A 16,656-nucleotide genomic window follows, 5' to 3' on the forward strand; every position below is an offset into this window, starting at 1 on the left:
TCAATCAACCAATCAATCAAACCTCTAAAAAACAAAAAATGAAAAGAAAGTTGGCCTTCCCCCACTCTCTGTGACAGTGATTTCTTAAGGGACCTTGGAGACTACCTGCTCCCCAGGACTCACCTTGTCGGCCAGCAGTTCTCTGATCTTGCTGGCCTGCAGTCGGAACCGGAAAAGCTGGGTTTCTAGGGCCAGGCAGCGCTTCTGCCAGTCCACACTGGTCCGCGTCTCCACTGTGAGTTCTGCCATGATGGGAGTAACTTGTGGAGATTCCAGGGAACCCTGAGGACCAGCATATAGAGAGGGGAAAAGATAAGTGTGTGAGGAGGAGTTCGGTGGGGAAAGGAGGAGACCGACAGAAAGCAGAGGAAACAGGGCGGGGAAGGTAAGTGAGCCTGGCTCGCTCTCTGTCCCATGGGCAAGTTCTGAGCTCAGCTGGTCCTGTTTCATCATAAGGCAGCTGTGCAGCCTCAGAAAATCACACAACCTGAGAAACCGCAAGGAGAACCTCGTCTCACTGTTACAGAAGTGAAAAGCAGGGCTCACTGGTTTTTCATTCAATTATCCATTTAACAAAAATGTGTTCATTACAAACATTCAGTGCCAGACACTGTTCTAGACTTTGGAGATGCAAAGGGAAACGAAAGAGGTCCCCGTGTCTTTTCAAACAACTCTTTGGAAAAGTCTAATTGCAAAATTACAATGTAGTCACAATTACTAATCAATATGCAAATAAAAGGAAGCAGAGAAATGGAGTGGACTGTGCTAGGGGGAGGGTGTTGAGGGAAAGCTTAAACTGGGTAGCAGATTCATCCATGATCACAAGGCTAACTGGAGATAGAACTGTGATTCCCAGCTGGGTACCGATTTTTTTTACAACTATAAAGATTTCAGATGGAAAAAAAAAAGGAACGAAAATGTAATGCTTCAAATTTCCTTGACAAGTTTCTATTCAGTTGGGATTTCATATGTTGTCATCAAATCATCCTGTTTGGGAACATATTCTCACTTTCCTTTAAGTTATAAAATGCAAAACAGAAAATTGGTAGATATTTTGCCATAGCCTCTGGAGGAAATCCTGGGCTTCCCAGGTAGCTCAGCTGTAAAGAACCCGCCTGCCAATGCAGGAGACTCCACAGGAGACACGGGTTCGATACCTGGGTCGGGAAGATCCCCTGAAGGAGGAAATGGCAACCCATTCCAGTATTCTTGCCATGGAAAATCCCATGGATAGAGGAACCTAGCGGATACGACCCATAGGATTGCAAAGAGTTGGACACAACTGAGTGACTAAGCATGCACACACACTGGAGGAAACCACAAATCTTTAGAAAACACGCCAAACAGATCCAGAACAAGCCAAGTAGACATCTATAATATCCCCAGCCAGGGGAATTTACCCAGATGTCTCCTGAATGTATTTTAGAGAAACAAACCTGGGTCAGGGATGAGAAAATGAAGAAGAATGTATATACGTGCATGAGAAGGAAGATATAGGTGCAGAGGGGGCACAGAGCAGAGAAGGGCTGGAAGACACATCCATTACCAGGACTTTTAAAATCCCCTTTCTAGGGTGCTTTCCACTCCAGTACTCTTGCTTGGAAAATCCCATGGATGGAAGAGCCTGGTAGGCTGAAGTCCATGGGGTCACTAAGAGTTGGACACAACTGAGTGACTTCACTTTCACTTTTCCCTTTCATGCATTGGAGAAAGAAATGGCAACCCATTCCAGTGTTCTTGCCTGGAGAATCCCAGGGACGGGGGAGCCTGGTGGGCTGCCATCTATGGGGTCGCACAGAGTCCAACATGACTGAAGCGACTTAGCAGCAGCAGCAGCAGCAGCAGGGTGCTTTTAATAATTATGCTTGACAATAAGCATAAATTTGGTCTGTCCCAAACCATGACATATGGTTTCCCTACTATCAGGTGATTTTAAAGAATGATTGTTAATTTTCTAGGTTGATACATTTTTAAAAATTATTTTTCATTAAAAAATTGGGGGCAGGGACTGTGCTATTTAGCATGTGGGATCTTAGTTCCCTGACCAGGGATTGAACTTGTGCCCTCTGCAGTAGAAGCATGAGTCTTAGGTTGATAATATATTTTAATATCATCTTTTAGAGATAAATATGGCTTACAGGTGAAACGATGTAATGCTTGGGGTTTGCTTTAAAACACTTCACCATAGGAGGTGAGAAGCTGGTATACAGGAGGTGAGAGAGATATATGCATTAAGACTTGTCAAAACACTGATAATTTCTGAAACTGGGTGATGGGTATACTGGTCTCTCTACTTGAATATATGCCTGGAATTTGTCTGTAGAGAACAGACTTGTGGTTGTCAACGGGATGGGGGAGAGATGGGCTCGGAGTTTGGGATAAGCATCTGAGAACTATTACATTTAGAATGGATAAACAACAAGGTCCTATAGCACAGAGAACTATATCCAATCTCCTGGGATTAAAACATAATGGAAAAGAACATTAAAAAAGAATGTATACACATTAACAAATTGAAAGATAAAAACCATATAGTTATCTCAACAGATGCAGAGAAAGACTTTGACAAAATTCAACATCCATTTATGATAAAACCCTCCAGAAAGCAGGCATAGAAGGAACATACTTCAACATAATAAAAGCCATATATGATAAACCCACAGCAAACATTATCCTCAATGGTGAAAAACTGAAAGCATTTCCCCTAAAGTCAGGAACAAGACAAGGGTGCCCACTCTCACCACTACTATTCAACATAGTTTGGTGAATTTTAGCCACAGCAATCAGAGAAGAAAAAGAAATAAAAGGAATCCAGATTGGAAAAGAAGAAGTAAAACTCTCACTGTTTGCAGGTGACAAGATCCTCTACATAGAAAACCCTAAAGACTCCACCAGAAAATTACTAGAGCTAATCAATGAATATAGTAAAGTTTCAGGGTATAAAATTAACACACAGAAATCCCTTGCATTCCTATACACTAACAATGAGCAAACAGAGAAATTAAGGAAACAATTCCATTCACCATTGCAATGAAAAGAATAAAATACTTAGGAACAAATCTACCTAAGGAAACAAAAGACCTATATATAGAAAACTATAAAACACTGATGAAAGAAATCAAAGATGACACAAATAGATGGAGAAATATACCATGTTCATGGATCCAAAGAATCGATATAGTGAAAATGAGTATACTACCCAAAGCAATCTATAGATTCAATGCAATCCCTATCAAGCTACCAATGGTATTTTTCAGAGAACTAGAACAAATAATTTCACAATTTGTATGGAAATACAAAAAACCTTGAATAGCCAAAGCAATTTTAGGAAAGAAGAATGGAACTGGAGGACTCAACCTGCCTGACTTCAGGCTCTCTACAAAGCCACAGTCATCAAGACAGTATGGTACTGGCACAAAGACAGAAACATAGATCAATGGAACAAAATCAAAAGCCCAGAGATAAATCCACACACCTATGGACACCTTATCTTTGACAAAGGAGGCAAGAATATACAGTGGAGAAAAGACAATCTATTTAACAAGTGATGCTGGGAAAACTGGTCAACCACTTGTAAAAGAATGAAACTAGAACACTTTCTAACACCATACAAAAAAATAAACTCAAAATGGATTAAAGATCTAAATGTAAGACCAGAAACTATAAAACTCCTAGAGGAAAACATAGGCAAAACACTCTCTGACATAAATCACAGCAGGATCCTCTATGACCCACCTCCCAGAGAAATGGAAATAAAGCAAAAATAAACAAATGGGATCTAATTAAACCTAAAAGCTTTTGCACAACGAAGGAAACTATAAGCAAGGTGAAAAGACAGCCTTCAGAATGGGAGAAAATAATAGCAAACAAAGCAACTGACAAAGAATTAATCTCAAAAATATACAAGCAGCTCCTGAGGCTCAATTCCAGAAAAATAAATGACCCAATCAAAAAATGGACCAAAAAACTAAACAGACATTTCTCCAAAGACATACAAATGGCTAACAAACACATGAAAAGATGCTCAACATCACTCATTATCAGAGAAATACAAATCAAAACCACAATGAGGTACCATCTCACACCGGTCAGAATGGCTGCTATAAAAAGTCTACAAACAATAAGTGCTGGAGAGGAAAAAAACCCTGTTACACTGTTGGTGGGAACACAAACTAGTACAGCCACTATGGAGAACAGTGTGGAGATTACTTAAAAAACTGGAAATAGAATTCCCATACAACCCAGCAATCCCACTGCTGGGCATACACACCGAGGAAACCAGAATTGAAAGAGACACGTGTACCCCAATGTTCATTGCAGAACTGTTTACAATAGCCAGGACATAGAAGCAACCTAGATGTCCATCAGCAGATGAATGGATATGAAAGCTGTGGTACAAAAACACAATGGAATATTATTCAGATATCAAAAAGAATGCATTTGAATCAGTTCTAATGAGGTGGATGAAACTGGAGCTTATTATACAGAGTGAAGTAAGTCAGAAAGAGAAACACCAATATAGTATATTAACACATATATACGGAATTTAGAAAGGTGGTAATGACCTATATGCAAGACAGCAAAAGAGACACAGACATAAAGAACTGACTTTTGGACTCTCTGGGAGAAGGCGAGGGTGGGATGATTTGAGAGAATAGCATCAAATCATGTATATTGTCATATGTGAAATAGATCGCCAGTCCAGGTTTGATGCATGAGACAGGGTGCTCAGGGCTGGTGCACTGGGATGACCCTGAGGGATGGGAAGGGGAGGGATGGGGGAGGGGGGCTCAGGATGGGGAACACATGTAACCCCATGGCTGATTCATGTCCATGTATGGCAGAAACCACTACAATACTGTAAAGTAATTAGCCTCCAATTCAAATAAAGAAATTTTTAAAATAAATAAAAAAAGAATGTATATATGTGTATAACTGAGTCACTTTGCTGTACAGCAGAAATTAGCACAACATTGTAAATCAACTATATTTCAATAAAAAAAGAGAGATGAAAAAATTTGTCATTTTTAAAAAATCTCTTTTCCCTTCTTCAGGAGATACATGGTCTCAGAAAACCCAGCCACCTCCTGTATGTCACTAAATATTACCCTGGGGCACCAGTGAGCCTCTCCTTGATAGGTTCACCACCAATATTGCCTCCCACCTGACATGTGACCTCTACATCTTTCTCCCATTATACACCACAAACAGCTATTACCTACTGAGTCCTTATTGTATACCAGGCACATGTGGCCTCTTTGATTGTCATGAGAACCCATGAGACAAGGAGTGGGAATTAGTCCACATTCTCAGGTGAGGACTCTGAGGAGCAGAGTCTGTGGCCGGTAAGCAGTAGGGCTGAGATTCTCATTCTAAAGTGCCTACTCTTAGCCACTGAGCTCCTTACCCATCGCAAAACTGCAAGAATTGATTTCACAAAGAGTAGAATGGAGAAGACTTCCCTGGTGGTCAGTGGTTAAGACTCCAGGTTCCCAATGCAGGGGGCTCGGATTCCAGCCCTGGTCAGGGAACTAGATCCCACATGCCACAGCCAAAGATCCTGCATGCTGAAACTAAGCCCTGGCACAGCCAAATAAAAAAAATAAGTAAGTATTTTAAAAAATTAATAAAAACGTTCACTGTTTTTTAAAAAAGAGTGGAGCAGACTGTTAAGAATGAAACGTTTTATAGGCTCTCTCGAGATCCTCAGTGCAAAGGTGAACCCAAACCCTAGACTTCCCAGGGCACCCTGGTCTCAAATATTCTGACCCTTCATCCTCCATAAGCATGGAGGATATTTGCCATGTGCCCTTTTTGTTTAAAAAACAGGGTCAGTAGACCTGTAGAGAAAGGCCCAACAATAAAACCACTGATGGGTCAGGTGATGGAGCCTTTCGGTTCTGGGCGGCTCAGAACGCTGGACACATGACCTCAGTCCTGAGCTCCCAGAACTGTCATCCCAAACAATTCGACATTGTGACCTCCCAGCGATCCCCACCTCAAAAGACTGGGACCAACTGGAACGGGCAGGAAGACAAAAGACAAAAACAAAACATGACCTTCTCTGAGCTAAGATCACAGCTGAAGAGACACAACAGAACCTTGTGGGGCCTGCATAGAAGGCCCAGAGGCTTCATGTTTAGTTTTCTTTGTCCTTTAAAGGGGATTTCACTTTCCCTGCCTAAGTACAAAAAGTGGCAGACCCGAAGCTAGGACCTTGGAGTCTTGCAACCTAGCCCGGGGCTAAGAATTAGCAGTAAAAGCACCCAAGTAAAACCAAAGGGCAGCAGAAACTCAATTCTTTTGTGTTGTTTAAAAAGTTTGGTGAGTGTTAATTCCCTCTTACCGATTGCCAAAGCTGCAGCTTAGATTTTTTTGGAGGACAGAAACCCAAATCATCAAAATCTTGAGGGACTTTGGAAATAAATACCGCGGTGATACCTGAGATTATACCTAGTCCGGAAGGAGTTCTTTCCCCAGTCCAGCATCTTCATGACATCATGGTTTTTAGAAGTGCTCAGCTTCATTTTCTCCCTGCCTTGGGGATGCTGGTAAAGGAGCTGGCACTCTTGTTAGGCTTGTCTCAGCGTGTGAGTGGAACTAAGAGGTTTCTAAATGGATCTGGAGCAAGGTGCCTGCTGTGAAACCAAGACCCAGAGGCTCTTTCGACAGAGGCAGGTGGCTGGAGCTGCAGCTTTAGTATACAGGATGTTAGGGGGAGATGCCAGTAAGTTGAACCTCAACTGCTAAGTCACATTGCATTTGAACCGCCCATAAAGATGCGCAAGGATAAGCAAGAATGAACTTGCAGAATGGTCCTTAACTCTTCAAAGCACTGCTTTGTCAGCTGTTATTTCTCTCATTACCCTCTCAATATCCCCGAGATGGAGGACAAGTGATATAATTCACACTGAACAGGTGAGCAAACTCCTCCCATCGATGACTTGCTCAGGGACACAGAGGCAAGTAGTATCAGAGTTGGACTAAGAATCCTGATCTCCCAACATCTAGAACTGTCCTCTTTCCATGAAGATGCTTCCATAGTGGCAGTGGAGTCTTATGCTACCAGGCTAGCCTAATGAAGATATGGCATTAATGTGCTGCGTTAGATGGGGAAATGACAGAAGGGATGTAAGCTAGGGACAAACCCCAGCTCAATTGTTTGTTTCATGTTTTATCCTGGAAAGCTTCAAACACACACAAGTAGGGAGAACAGTATAATAAATCCCCATGTGCCCTCTGGCCAGCTATAATGATCACCAACTCATAGTCGCTCTTGTGAAAGCTAGTTCTCGATTCCCACTTGTGCCCAGCGTGCTGAATGGCTTGGCAGGCAAGAGTCAAATGGTTGCCATGGCCTTGGCACCTGCTTTAGAACTCCCTAAGGCTCCCAGCACCCTGGACTGACACGGCCACAGAGGTCAGCAGAGACATGCCTCAAGAGGCAAGGGCCATGGGTAGAAGGGTGGTGAAAAGAGGCAAGAGGAAGTTGTTAGGTGACTTCAGTCTGTATCAGAGAAAACACAAACTTGACCTGGGATAGCTCTGGAAACTTTAGGGATATGGACCAGAAGTGGACAAAATGCTGACAGTAAATTTACCTTAACCAACTTTTGTTAGGTGATTCCTATGTGTAAGATTGGAGACACAAAGAGGAACAAAGACCCTGTGGTTTGTGACGTTTCAGGTCTACAGTCTGAATATCCTGGAACCTTCTTGCAAAGACGGCCAATCAGAGCAAGTGCCTAAAGTCGCTGCAGGAGGCATCAGAAGGTAACAGGGACTACGTACTGGGTGCAGTCTCCACTAGGCTCTCCTGTGTCACCTCACTGTGGCTCACTCCCTGAGTGTGAGCACCTTCTGTGATTCCTACTCACAAGCAGTGGGCTTCTGAAAGGGCTGTGCAGATGAGGCTGACTACCTGCCCGGCTCTGGGCAAGGAAGAGCCCCTTTCCTGGGGATGAAGCCGGAGAGAGGGTGAGTGCACACAGGGGCACAGCTCCCTCAATCTGATCTCCCACTGTTATCTGATCAAGCCAACAACATGAATTTTACCTCTTTTGCATGCTGAGTGACCATCCCATTTCACAACAGTGGGAGAGTCAGGAAAAGGTGAGCATGTTACAGACTTCAGGGACATAAATCCTAAAAGGGGCTAAGAAATCCAGGAATATAGCATCCCTCAGACAGAAACCAACAAAAAGAAATGGCAAGAGTGTAGTACTTAAGATCCTGAGGTTTGGCACCAAACAGACCTGGGTTTGAATACTGAGTCAAGAACGAACTGTGACCTTCAACCATCTGCTTGACTTCTCTGAACCTATTTGAAATTGAAGGCAATAATATTTGAAAGGAGCACAATAATATTAGGTCGAACCATGTGAAACTGTCAACACTTAACCATTTTTTGACTTTCAAAAATGGCAATTTCATAGGCCACACTATGTTGGGATTTTTTTGAGAATCAAAGGAGGTATTATAATACAAAAGCCTGGCACACAGGAAGTACTCGATAAATAACAGCTACTATCAACAAACAAAAGGCAAACCAACAGTGCCCTGGGCATACTTGGAGATGTGCTCACCACCATTATCAGAGAGCAAGTCAGGAGGTTTTAAAAAATTCTTTTATCTCAGGACTTCCCTGATGGTCCAGTGGTTAAGACTGGGTTTCCAATGCAGGGGGCATGGGTTCCATCTCTGGTCAGAGTACTAAGATCCCACATGCTGTGCAGTGTGGCCAAATAAAAAAATTATTTAGCTCTTTGTTTTTGAATACTAAGCAAAAGAGTATATGGTATAAAGTAACAAAGTAACAAAAAGAGTATATGGTACAAACTATGCCCTGAACTCCAGGCATAGTTTTCCCCAGAGGCAGCCACTGTTAAGAGGATTTGAGTCTTTCTGAGATGTCCCCTGCATATACAAGTGTCCATATGTATGTTGCACACACATACACACAAGCAAATGGTGGCACACTATACACACTGCACTTAATATAACTCAGAGAGCTTCTTGTGTGTGTGTGTGTGTGTGTGTGTGTGTGTGTATGCATGCATGCTCACTCAGTCTGACTCTTTGCAACCCCGTGGAATGCAGCCCACCAGGTTCCTCTGTCCATGGGATTTTCCCAGCAAGCACTGGAGTGGGTTGCCATTTCCTCCTCCAGGGGATCTTCCTGACTCAGGGATCAAACCCACGTCTCCTGAGTCTCCCGCGTTGCAGGCGATCCTTTACCACTGTGCCACCGGAGAAACCATGTACATATATAATAATATATACCTGCCCCATTCCTCCCTCAAGCTTTTTAAGAGCTATATTGTATTCTCTTGTGTGGCTATTACATGATTTCATTTGAGTCCCTACTTGACAGCCACTTGGGTTGTTTTAAACCTTTCACTAAAACAGTGCTACAATGAATATTCAATGATTAGACATTATTTCATACACATCTCAGTTTATCTCAAGGATAAAGTCCCAGAAATGGAACTGTACCGCTAAGTGATATATATTTTACAATGGCCAAAGAGTTCCAACTGCCCTCCCCTGAGGCTATTCTAATTCATACTCCAGCCAGCAATAAGCACCAATTTCCCCACAGAGGTGGTCGGTTTTTAATTCATTTTTGACAGAAGGGTTGGTCAGAGAACACAGAATGGTGGCTCAGTGGCCAGACTGCTATGGAGTCACTTGGATCAGTCACGAGGGGATCCTGACACCTCAGCGCCAGCATGTAGAATGCACTCTTCAACCCACAGGGAGCACAGAGTTCTGCAGTTACACAGCCTCACATGGGGCTTGCCTGGTGGCTCAGGCGGTAAAGAATCTGCCTGCAATGTGGGAGATCTGGGTTTGATCCCTGGGTCAGACAGATCCCCTGGAGAAGGAACTGGCAACCCACTCCAGTATTCTTGCCAGGAGAATCCCATGGACAGAGGAGCCTGGCAGGCTACAGTCCATGGGGTCCTGAAGAGTCAGACACGACTGAGCAATACACACACAGCCTCGTAGAGAGAAGATGGGAACAGTATGGAGCATTCCTCTGCAAGCAGAGTGACTTCTTCCCACAGCTGATGGCTTCTGGAGAGGGCAGAGGGGGTCCCAGAGGCATTTTCTCAGCTCACTTGTTAGTTTCAATGAGTAACCCAGCTCTGAACAGGACCCCTCGGCAGCCTGTGGAGAAGGAGGGTGGTGAACAGCGATGTAAATGCAGTTTAAGAGGCTTCCGTTTGAGTCTTGCCTCCTCCACTTTTCAGTTATATGACCTTGGGCAAGTCACTGTTTTTCCGAGTCCTAGTTTCCTCCTTTATAAAACGGGGATAGTAACATGCAGAAACACTCGAAGCGGTGTTCTATAAAGAGTTAAGTGATGTTACCATAGACACAATGTCTGCAGCATAGAAGACTGTCCAAAAAGTTTAAGAAAGGAACAAATAACTTTTCCACTGAAATTGATATTAAAATGATCTTTAGCCAGAAGTGTTAGCCAGAACTAAAGCTTTGTCCTGAAGTTTCATGATGTGTATTCACAGTAAAAGTTTACTTGTCCCTTGGCAGGAACAGATGCAGAGCTTCCCTGGTGGCTCAGTTAAAAGACTCTGCCTGCGATGCAGGAGACTTCCCGCAACACTTAGGTTCCATCCCTGGGTGGGTAAAGATCCTCCGGAGAAGGAAATGGCAACCCAATCCAGTATTCTTGCCTGGGAAATCCTATGGACAGAGGAGCCTGGCAGGCTGCAGTCCACGGGGTCTCAAGAGTCGGACACGACTGAGCGACTAAACCACCAGGGACAGATCCAACAGAGAGCAGATCTACTCCCAAATGAGGGTCTTCATTGCGCCTGCCACCTCCATTAAGACCCCCTGCGCCCCGGTGACCGATTCCTCTCTAAGGCTCCTAGGACGCAAAGTTCCTGCTGTCATTTGGCGCCCGACTGGTTTTCTCTTCTGTTTGGCTGACCTGCCTCCATAAATCAAGCCTAATCCACCGGGACCCTAAGAGAACCACCCAGGAATCACAGAAGCAATAACCCAAGATGAGACCGGGAAGAAAGCAGGAGGACTTGAGAGCCCGCTAGAGCTCAGGCAACTCGGTGGAAAGCCTGCAGGTTCGCTCCGAGGGCCCTTCCCGGGAGCAACTGGATCGAGCCGGTCCCAAACTCCGGATCCTCTCCAGGAAGGCTACTCCTCGCCTGGCGGTGCCAGTTCCCCGAGCCCGAGGCTCCGTTCCTAGCGCTCCTGGCTGCTAGGAGCTTGTTTCCAGGTAGGGAGGCACCTGCTCCGGAATCGCCCTCCGGCCAGAGGCAGCGGATCCTCTCTCAGTCTAACCAAACACCCTCCCCGGCCAGCGAACCCTCACTCCCACCCCCGCGCCCACCCCCATCTCTGCCCGCGGGGCTCCCTGGGGCCGCTCACCTCCAGCCAGATCCCGGGCGTCCCCGCCGCGCACCTGGCACACGGGCGCCCCTGGCACACGGGCGCCCCCGGCGCGCGTCCGCCGCTGACCTTGCGTCGATCTCGCCGGAGTCCGCCGCGGCCGCCGGGTCTCCGCTCCCCGGCAGCAGGGGTCGGCGTGGGCGGGGCGGGCCGAGCTGGCCAGGGAGGTTTGCCCGCCCGCTGGCTGCACAAAAGCCGAGCCGACCTCGCAGCGCCCCATTCAATACGCCGCCGTGCCCCCTCCCCGCCCGCTCCTTAAAGGCAGAGCGCCAGGCTGGGCTCCAGGGGCGGCTCGCGGAGAGGCACAGGAAATGACCTCAGCAGGCTCCAGCCTCCCACCTCTCGGCACCGCCGGGCTCGTCCCTGGGGCGGCGGGGACGGCGGCGGGGTCCCGCGGGCCGAGAGGTGTCCAGAGCTCCGGCCCCGAGCTCTCTGCAGAGGCCGAATTAGCGGCCACCTGGGGCGGCCGGGGCGCCCCAGCATCTCCTCAGCTCCCAGCCAGCCTGAGACCCTCCCTGGATGGGGCGCAAGACCAGACCCTCCCCCGTTCCCCCTCAAAAGGAGGTTCCCGTATTGGTCGAACGACTTGCAGGAACCGTCACGCCTGGATATTTAGAGCAGAAATCCTTATTTCAAAGAATCTGTCCCATTGGGAGACAAAAGTTCTGATATGTAATATGAAGGAAAAAACAAAACTCACCGCAGCCTAGAGGGTAACTTGCTTGCGTCCGTACGTCTGTATGTATGCATGCACGCATTATTTATTTTAAAGGAGCCGGCTGGCCGAGGAACCGGAAAGACAAACAGGACGTCGCCTGCGCGGGCAGCTCTCCGTGCACCCTTGCAGCCCCTGCGCTCACCGGTACAATCCTAAATTACCTGCGGGGGGCGGGGGTGGAGTGCTCAGTTTTTAGTTAGGTGGATATGGGGTAAAGACGATGAATACGGAGAATATTGCAGGGAAGGATCCACGTTTCAGAACAGCTTTCTTCCCCAATCTGGCAGGCTCTCAGGCTAGTTCTGAACAGAGGCAGACTCACCAGAGTTTCTCCCCAGGGGCTTTGAAAGTTTCTTTCCAGGTGGTGGTGCCCCCCGGCTGCACCCCACGTTTGAATCTGAGTGTCTGGAGGTTAGGCTGGAAAGTTGTGCAGTTAATAAGGCCTCCAAGTAATTCTCATGCACAATTTTGAGAGCCCAGACTCTATGGAAAGCCGACTCTTGCAGTTCAGGAGGCCAAGGGCGAAAGTTCAACAGGGTTAATGGGACTTCATGAGCTTAAACATGGACTCATACCTCCTGAGGATTCAGGAATAGATCAACCCCAAACTGTGGGTAACTGGCCTCTGTCCCCTTCAAGACTGGAAATATTGCTAAGGAAGCCCCAAAACAAGTCCTGTGGAGTTTGTCAAGGAGACTTATGCTCATTCATGCATGCATTCACTCACTTTGAATAGGTAATCATTTACATAGTATAAATTTGAATTATTAATAATGCCGAAGGGCTAACAATGAATAGTAAGTCTCCTTCCTCCCCTGTCCCTTGTCTCCTAGTGTGTGTATGCCTGTGTGTGTGTGTGTGTGTGTGTGTGTGTGTGTGTGTGTGTGTGCACTCAGTCATGTCTGACTCTTTGCAACCCTGTGGACTGCAGCATGCCAGGCTTCCCTGTCCTTCACCATTTCCCGGAGCTTGCTCAAACTCAAGTCCATTGAGTCGATGATGCCATCCAACCATCTCATCCTCTGCTGTCCCCTTCTCCTCCTGCCTTCTGTCTTTCCCAGCATCAGGGTCTTTTCCAATGAGTTGGCTCTTCACATCAGGTGGCCAAAGTACTGAAGCTTCAGATTTAGCCTCAGTCCTTCCAGTGAATATTCAGGATTGATTTCCTTTAGGATTGACTGGTTTGATCTCCTTTCAGTCCAGGGGACTCTCAAGAGTCTTCTGCAACACCACAGATCAAAAGCATCAATTCTTCGGCACTTAGCCTTCTTTATGGTCCAACTCTCATATGCATACATGATTACTGGAAAAGCCATAGATTTGACTATATGGGCCTTTGTCAGCAAAGTCCTGTCTCTGCTTTTTAATAGGCTGTCTAGGTTGGTCATAATTTTTCTTCTAAGGAGCAAGCATCTTTTAATTGCATGGCTACAGTCACTATCTGCAGTGATTTTGGAGCCCCCCGAAAAAAAGTCTGTCACTGTTTCCACTGTTTCCCCATCTATTTGCCATGAAGTGATGGGACCAGATCCCATGATCTTAGGTTTCTGAATGTTGAGTTTTAAGCCAGTTTTTTTCATTCTCTTCTTTTACTTTCATCAAAGGCTCTCTAGTTCCTCTTTGCTTTCTGCCATTAGGATGGTGTCATCTGAATATCTGAGGTTATTGGTATATCTCCTGGCAATCTTGATTCCCACTTGTGCTTCATCCAGCCTGGCATTTCTCATGATGTACTCTGCATAGAAGTTAGATAAGCAGGGTGGCAATATACAACCTTGAAGCACTCCTTTTCCAACTTTGAATCAGTTTGTTGTTCCATGTTCGGTTCTAGCTATTGGTTATTATGATACATCACCATAAAAAGATATTACATAATTATTAACTATATTCATCACATGGTACATTTCATACTCATGACTCATTTATTTTGCAACTGGAAGTTTGTACCTCTTTATCTCCCTTACCTATTTCTTTCCTCTCCCCAATCTCCTCCCTCTGATAACCACCTGTTTGTTCTCTGTACCTATAACTCTGTTTGTGTTTTGTGATGTTTGTTCATTTGCCTTACTTTTTAAATGGTTCCCTAGCATGCCTAATGATGTATATTTAGAACATTTCCAGTCTTTGGCTATTATATACTTTGCTGCAGTGAATATCTCTATACCTATTTCTTGGTCCACATATGTGACTATCTTTACGGTTTAACACTTAGAAGTGAAATTGCAGGATGTAAACACAATGTGAATTTTAAATTTCAACAGATGCTGTGCACTGCCCTCAAAGGAGACTGCACCAACCAACACTTCTGTTGATACATTTGAGTGCTCCTTTGTTCCCTCCCACCCACAATGATGAAGTGATTTATCACAAAGCACAAAGCTTTTAGGAAGGGAGGATGAAATGAGTTAAACACATGGACGATTTTAAAACGCTGCCAGCACACAGAAAGGCTCAATAAAAGTGTTAGATGACGGACCCCCAGCCACACTCCCCTGCAAGACCTCCCCTTCTTTGGGCTCTGTCTCAATCCCTGCTCTGTAAACTTGGGTGAGTTCCTTAGTCTCTCTGGGACTCAGTTTCCATATCTTTAATATGAGGATTGTAATGTCTCCCTCTGGAGTTGGTTTGAGGATTAAATCAGATATTAGAGTTACCTAAATTTTGAAATCCAATCATTGTTTGATAAGTGATAGCTATTCTTCTTCTCTTAAGCTCTGCTCCCCCCTCAACTTTTTATTATGAAAATTCCAAACCTAGAGGAGTTGTAAAAAGCAGTATGTTAAACACCCATACACTCTGCACTTAGGCTTAACCAATTGTTAACATACTGCTTTCTTTACTTTCTCTCTCTCCGTGTGTGTGTGTGTGTGTGTGTGTGTTTTCCATTCGAGACTTAGTTGTACACATCATGACCTTTTGTCCCTGGATACTTCAGGATATTCCTGCTAAGGACAAACATGTTTTCCTAATATCATCACACTTAAAAAATTTAGCATCAACACAATACTATCATTGACTGAACAGGCCATAAATGTCCCCAATTGTCCCAATCTTAGCTCAGTTTTATAGCTCTTCTATTTACTATTATTAATCCCTACCTAGTACTCCCCAGGGTGAATGGTTGCCTGGAGGAAGATGGGCCTGTCCCCTCCTCCGCTCTAGGGGAAAAAGTGACTCCCACTGCCTCAGACCCTGGCAGGTAATCAATAACCAGGCCGGCAGGAATGCACACAGGGAGAGCAGTGTCCCATCTGATGCTACAGGTTGTCCCACCAGCGTTTGCTGCAGTTGCCTCCTCTGCCTGACCCCAGCCACCCCCATGCTAGCAGCCTGGAGAGGTCCTGCCCACTGTCCCCCAACTCTGGATGGGTTCCTCCACTGCCCCCTCTTTGGTCCCTAATCATCAGAGACAAACTGTTCAGACTCCAGTGAGGCTGGCTCCACAGCGGCGCCCTCAGCCATTGCTCCCGTGCCACACCTCCCCAAGGATGGATTCTTATGGACCTTCAGGCTAGCCTACGCCTAACTCAACTCTGAGATTCAGGGTTGGAATGTCTGAGACACTGTCTTTTTCCCACAAGTCTTTTTGTCTTAAAGCTCTTTCTGGGACTTCCTGAAGGTCCGGTGATTGAGACTTGGCCTTCCAATGCAGGGGTTTGGGAGGGAAGCTGAGATCCTACATGTCTCTTGGCCAAAAAACCAAAACAGAAGCAATAATGTAACAGGTTCATAAAGACTTTAAAAATGGTCCGCATTGAAAATATATATAAAAAAAAAGAAAAGCACTTTTTATGTAGCCCTCCATGGACCGAGACAAAGTCAAACCATGGCAATCGCTGAATCAGTGGACAGTATCTGCTGATGCCTGTCCCTCTCTCCCACCCTTTCATTCATTCCTTCATTTGTCCATTTGTGGTAGCTGACTTTCAAGTTGTTCCAGGGAATCTATTAGCTGCCCAGCTACAAGCTTGGATAAACCATCTCCTTGCTTCCTGTCTCACTTTATCCTGTGCACGACTTAGCAGCTGAACGACAACAAAGTGGGGAAATTATTTCCTCCGCACAGCTACCCTCTGGATCATGATATTTGAGAGCTGGAGGAAAAAGCTGGATTACTAGGGAGTCCCTACAGAAGAGGGGAATCTTTGAAAAACTGGGGCAAAATAATAATAATAATAATAAGCTGCATTGGGCCGGTGCCATTGTGGCAGAGGAAGGAGAGCAGGCAGGGCTGGATGGAGCTGAGAGAGAGGCTCTGAACTTCCAGACCCCCTGAAGGGTCCACAGAGAGAGGGTACCCTCCACACCCAAAGCTTGTTTCTGCTTGATGTTAGCTTATCATTACAGGTGGCCTGACAGAACAGAGGAGAGGAGAAAGCCATCACGTGCCCGGAGATGAAGGTTCAGCTGGGCCACAGAAGCTGAAGGCCTCCTTTCAGCTTTCTGAGAGGAGGATGAGACCTGGATAAGCACCCGCTGTGAACAGCTCTGAACCCATTTGG

At 45.6% G+C, this 16,656-nt stretch overlaps 1 protein-coding gene across 2 annotated transcripts in view; it reads right to left on the bottom strand.

Annotated features, from left to right (window-relative positions):
* The window catches only part of PLEKHH1 (pleckstrin homology, MyTH4 and FERM domain containing H1), a 55,748-nt gene extending 44,205 nt beyond the window's left edge, over nt 1–11,543 (bottom strand). Inside the window, exons 1-2 of one of the 2 annotated variants that reach the window (XM_040226231.1) lie at nt 11,416–11,543; nt 124–282 (exon numbers count right to left, since the gene is read on the bottom strand). In XM_040226231.1, the coding sequence (XP_040082165.1) occupies nt 124–249 (126 nt within the window). In that variant the 5' untranslated portion in view covers nt 250–282; nt 11,416–11,543. Of the gene's footprint in view, nt 1–123; nt 1,053–11,415 lie in introns of those variants that run through there. The other variant, XM_040226229.1, reaches the window with a different exon arrangement.
* Nucleotides 11,544–16,656: the final 5,113 nt, after the last annotated feature.

The sequence above is a fragment of the Oryx dammah genome, unplaced genomic scaffold (assembly GCF_014754425.2).
Source record: "Oryx dammah isolate SB20612 unplaced genomic scaffold, SCBI_Odam_1.1 HiC_scaffold_26, whole genome shotgun sequence".
In the NCBI taxonomy this organism is placed as follows: domain Eukaryota; kingdom Metazoa; phylum Chordata; class Mammalia; order Artiodactyla; family Bovidae; genus Oryx; species Oryx dammah.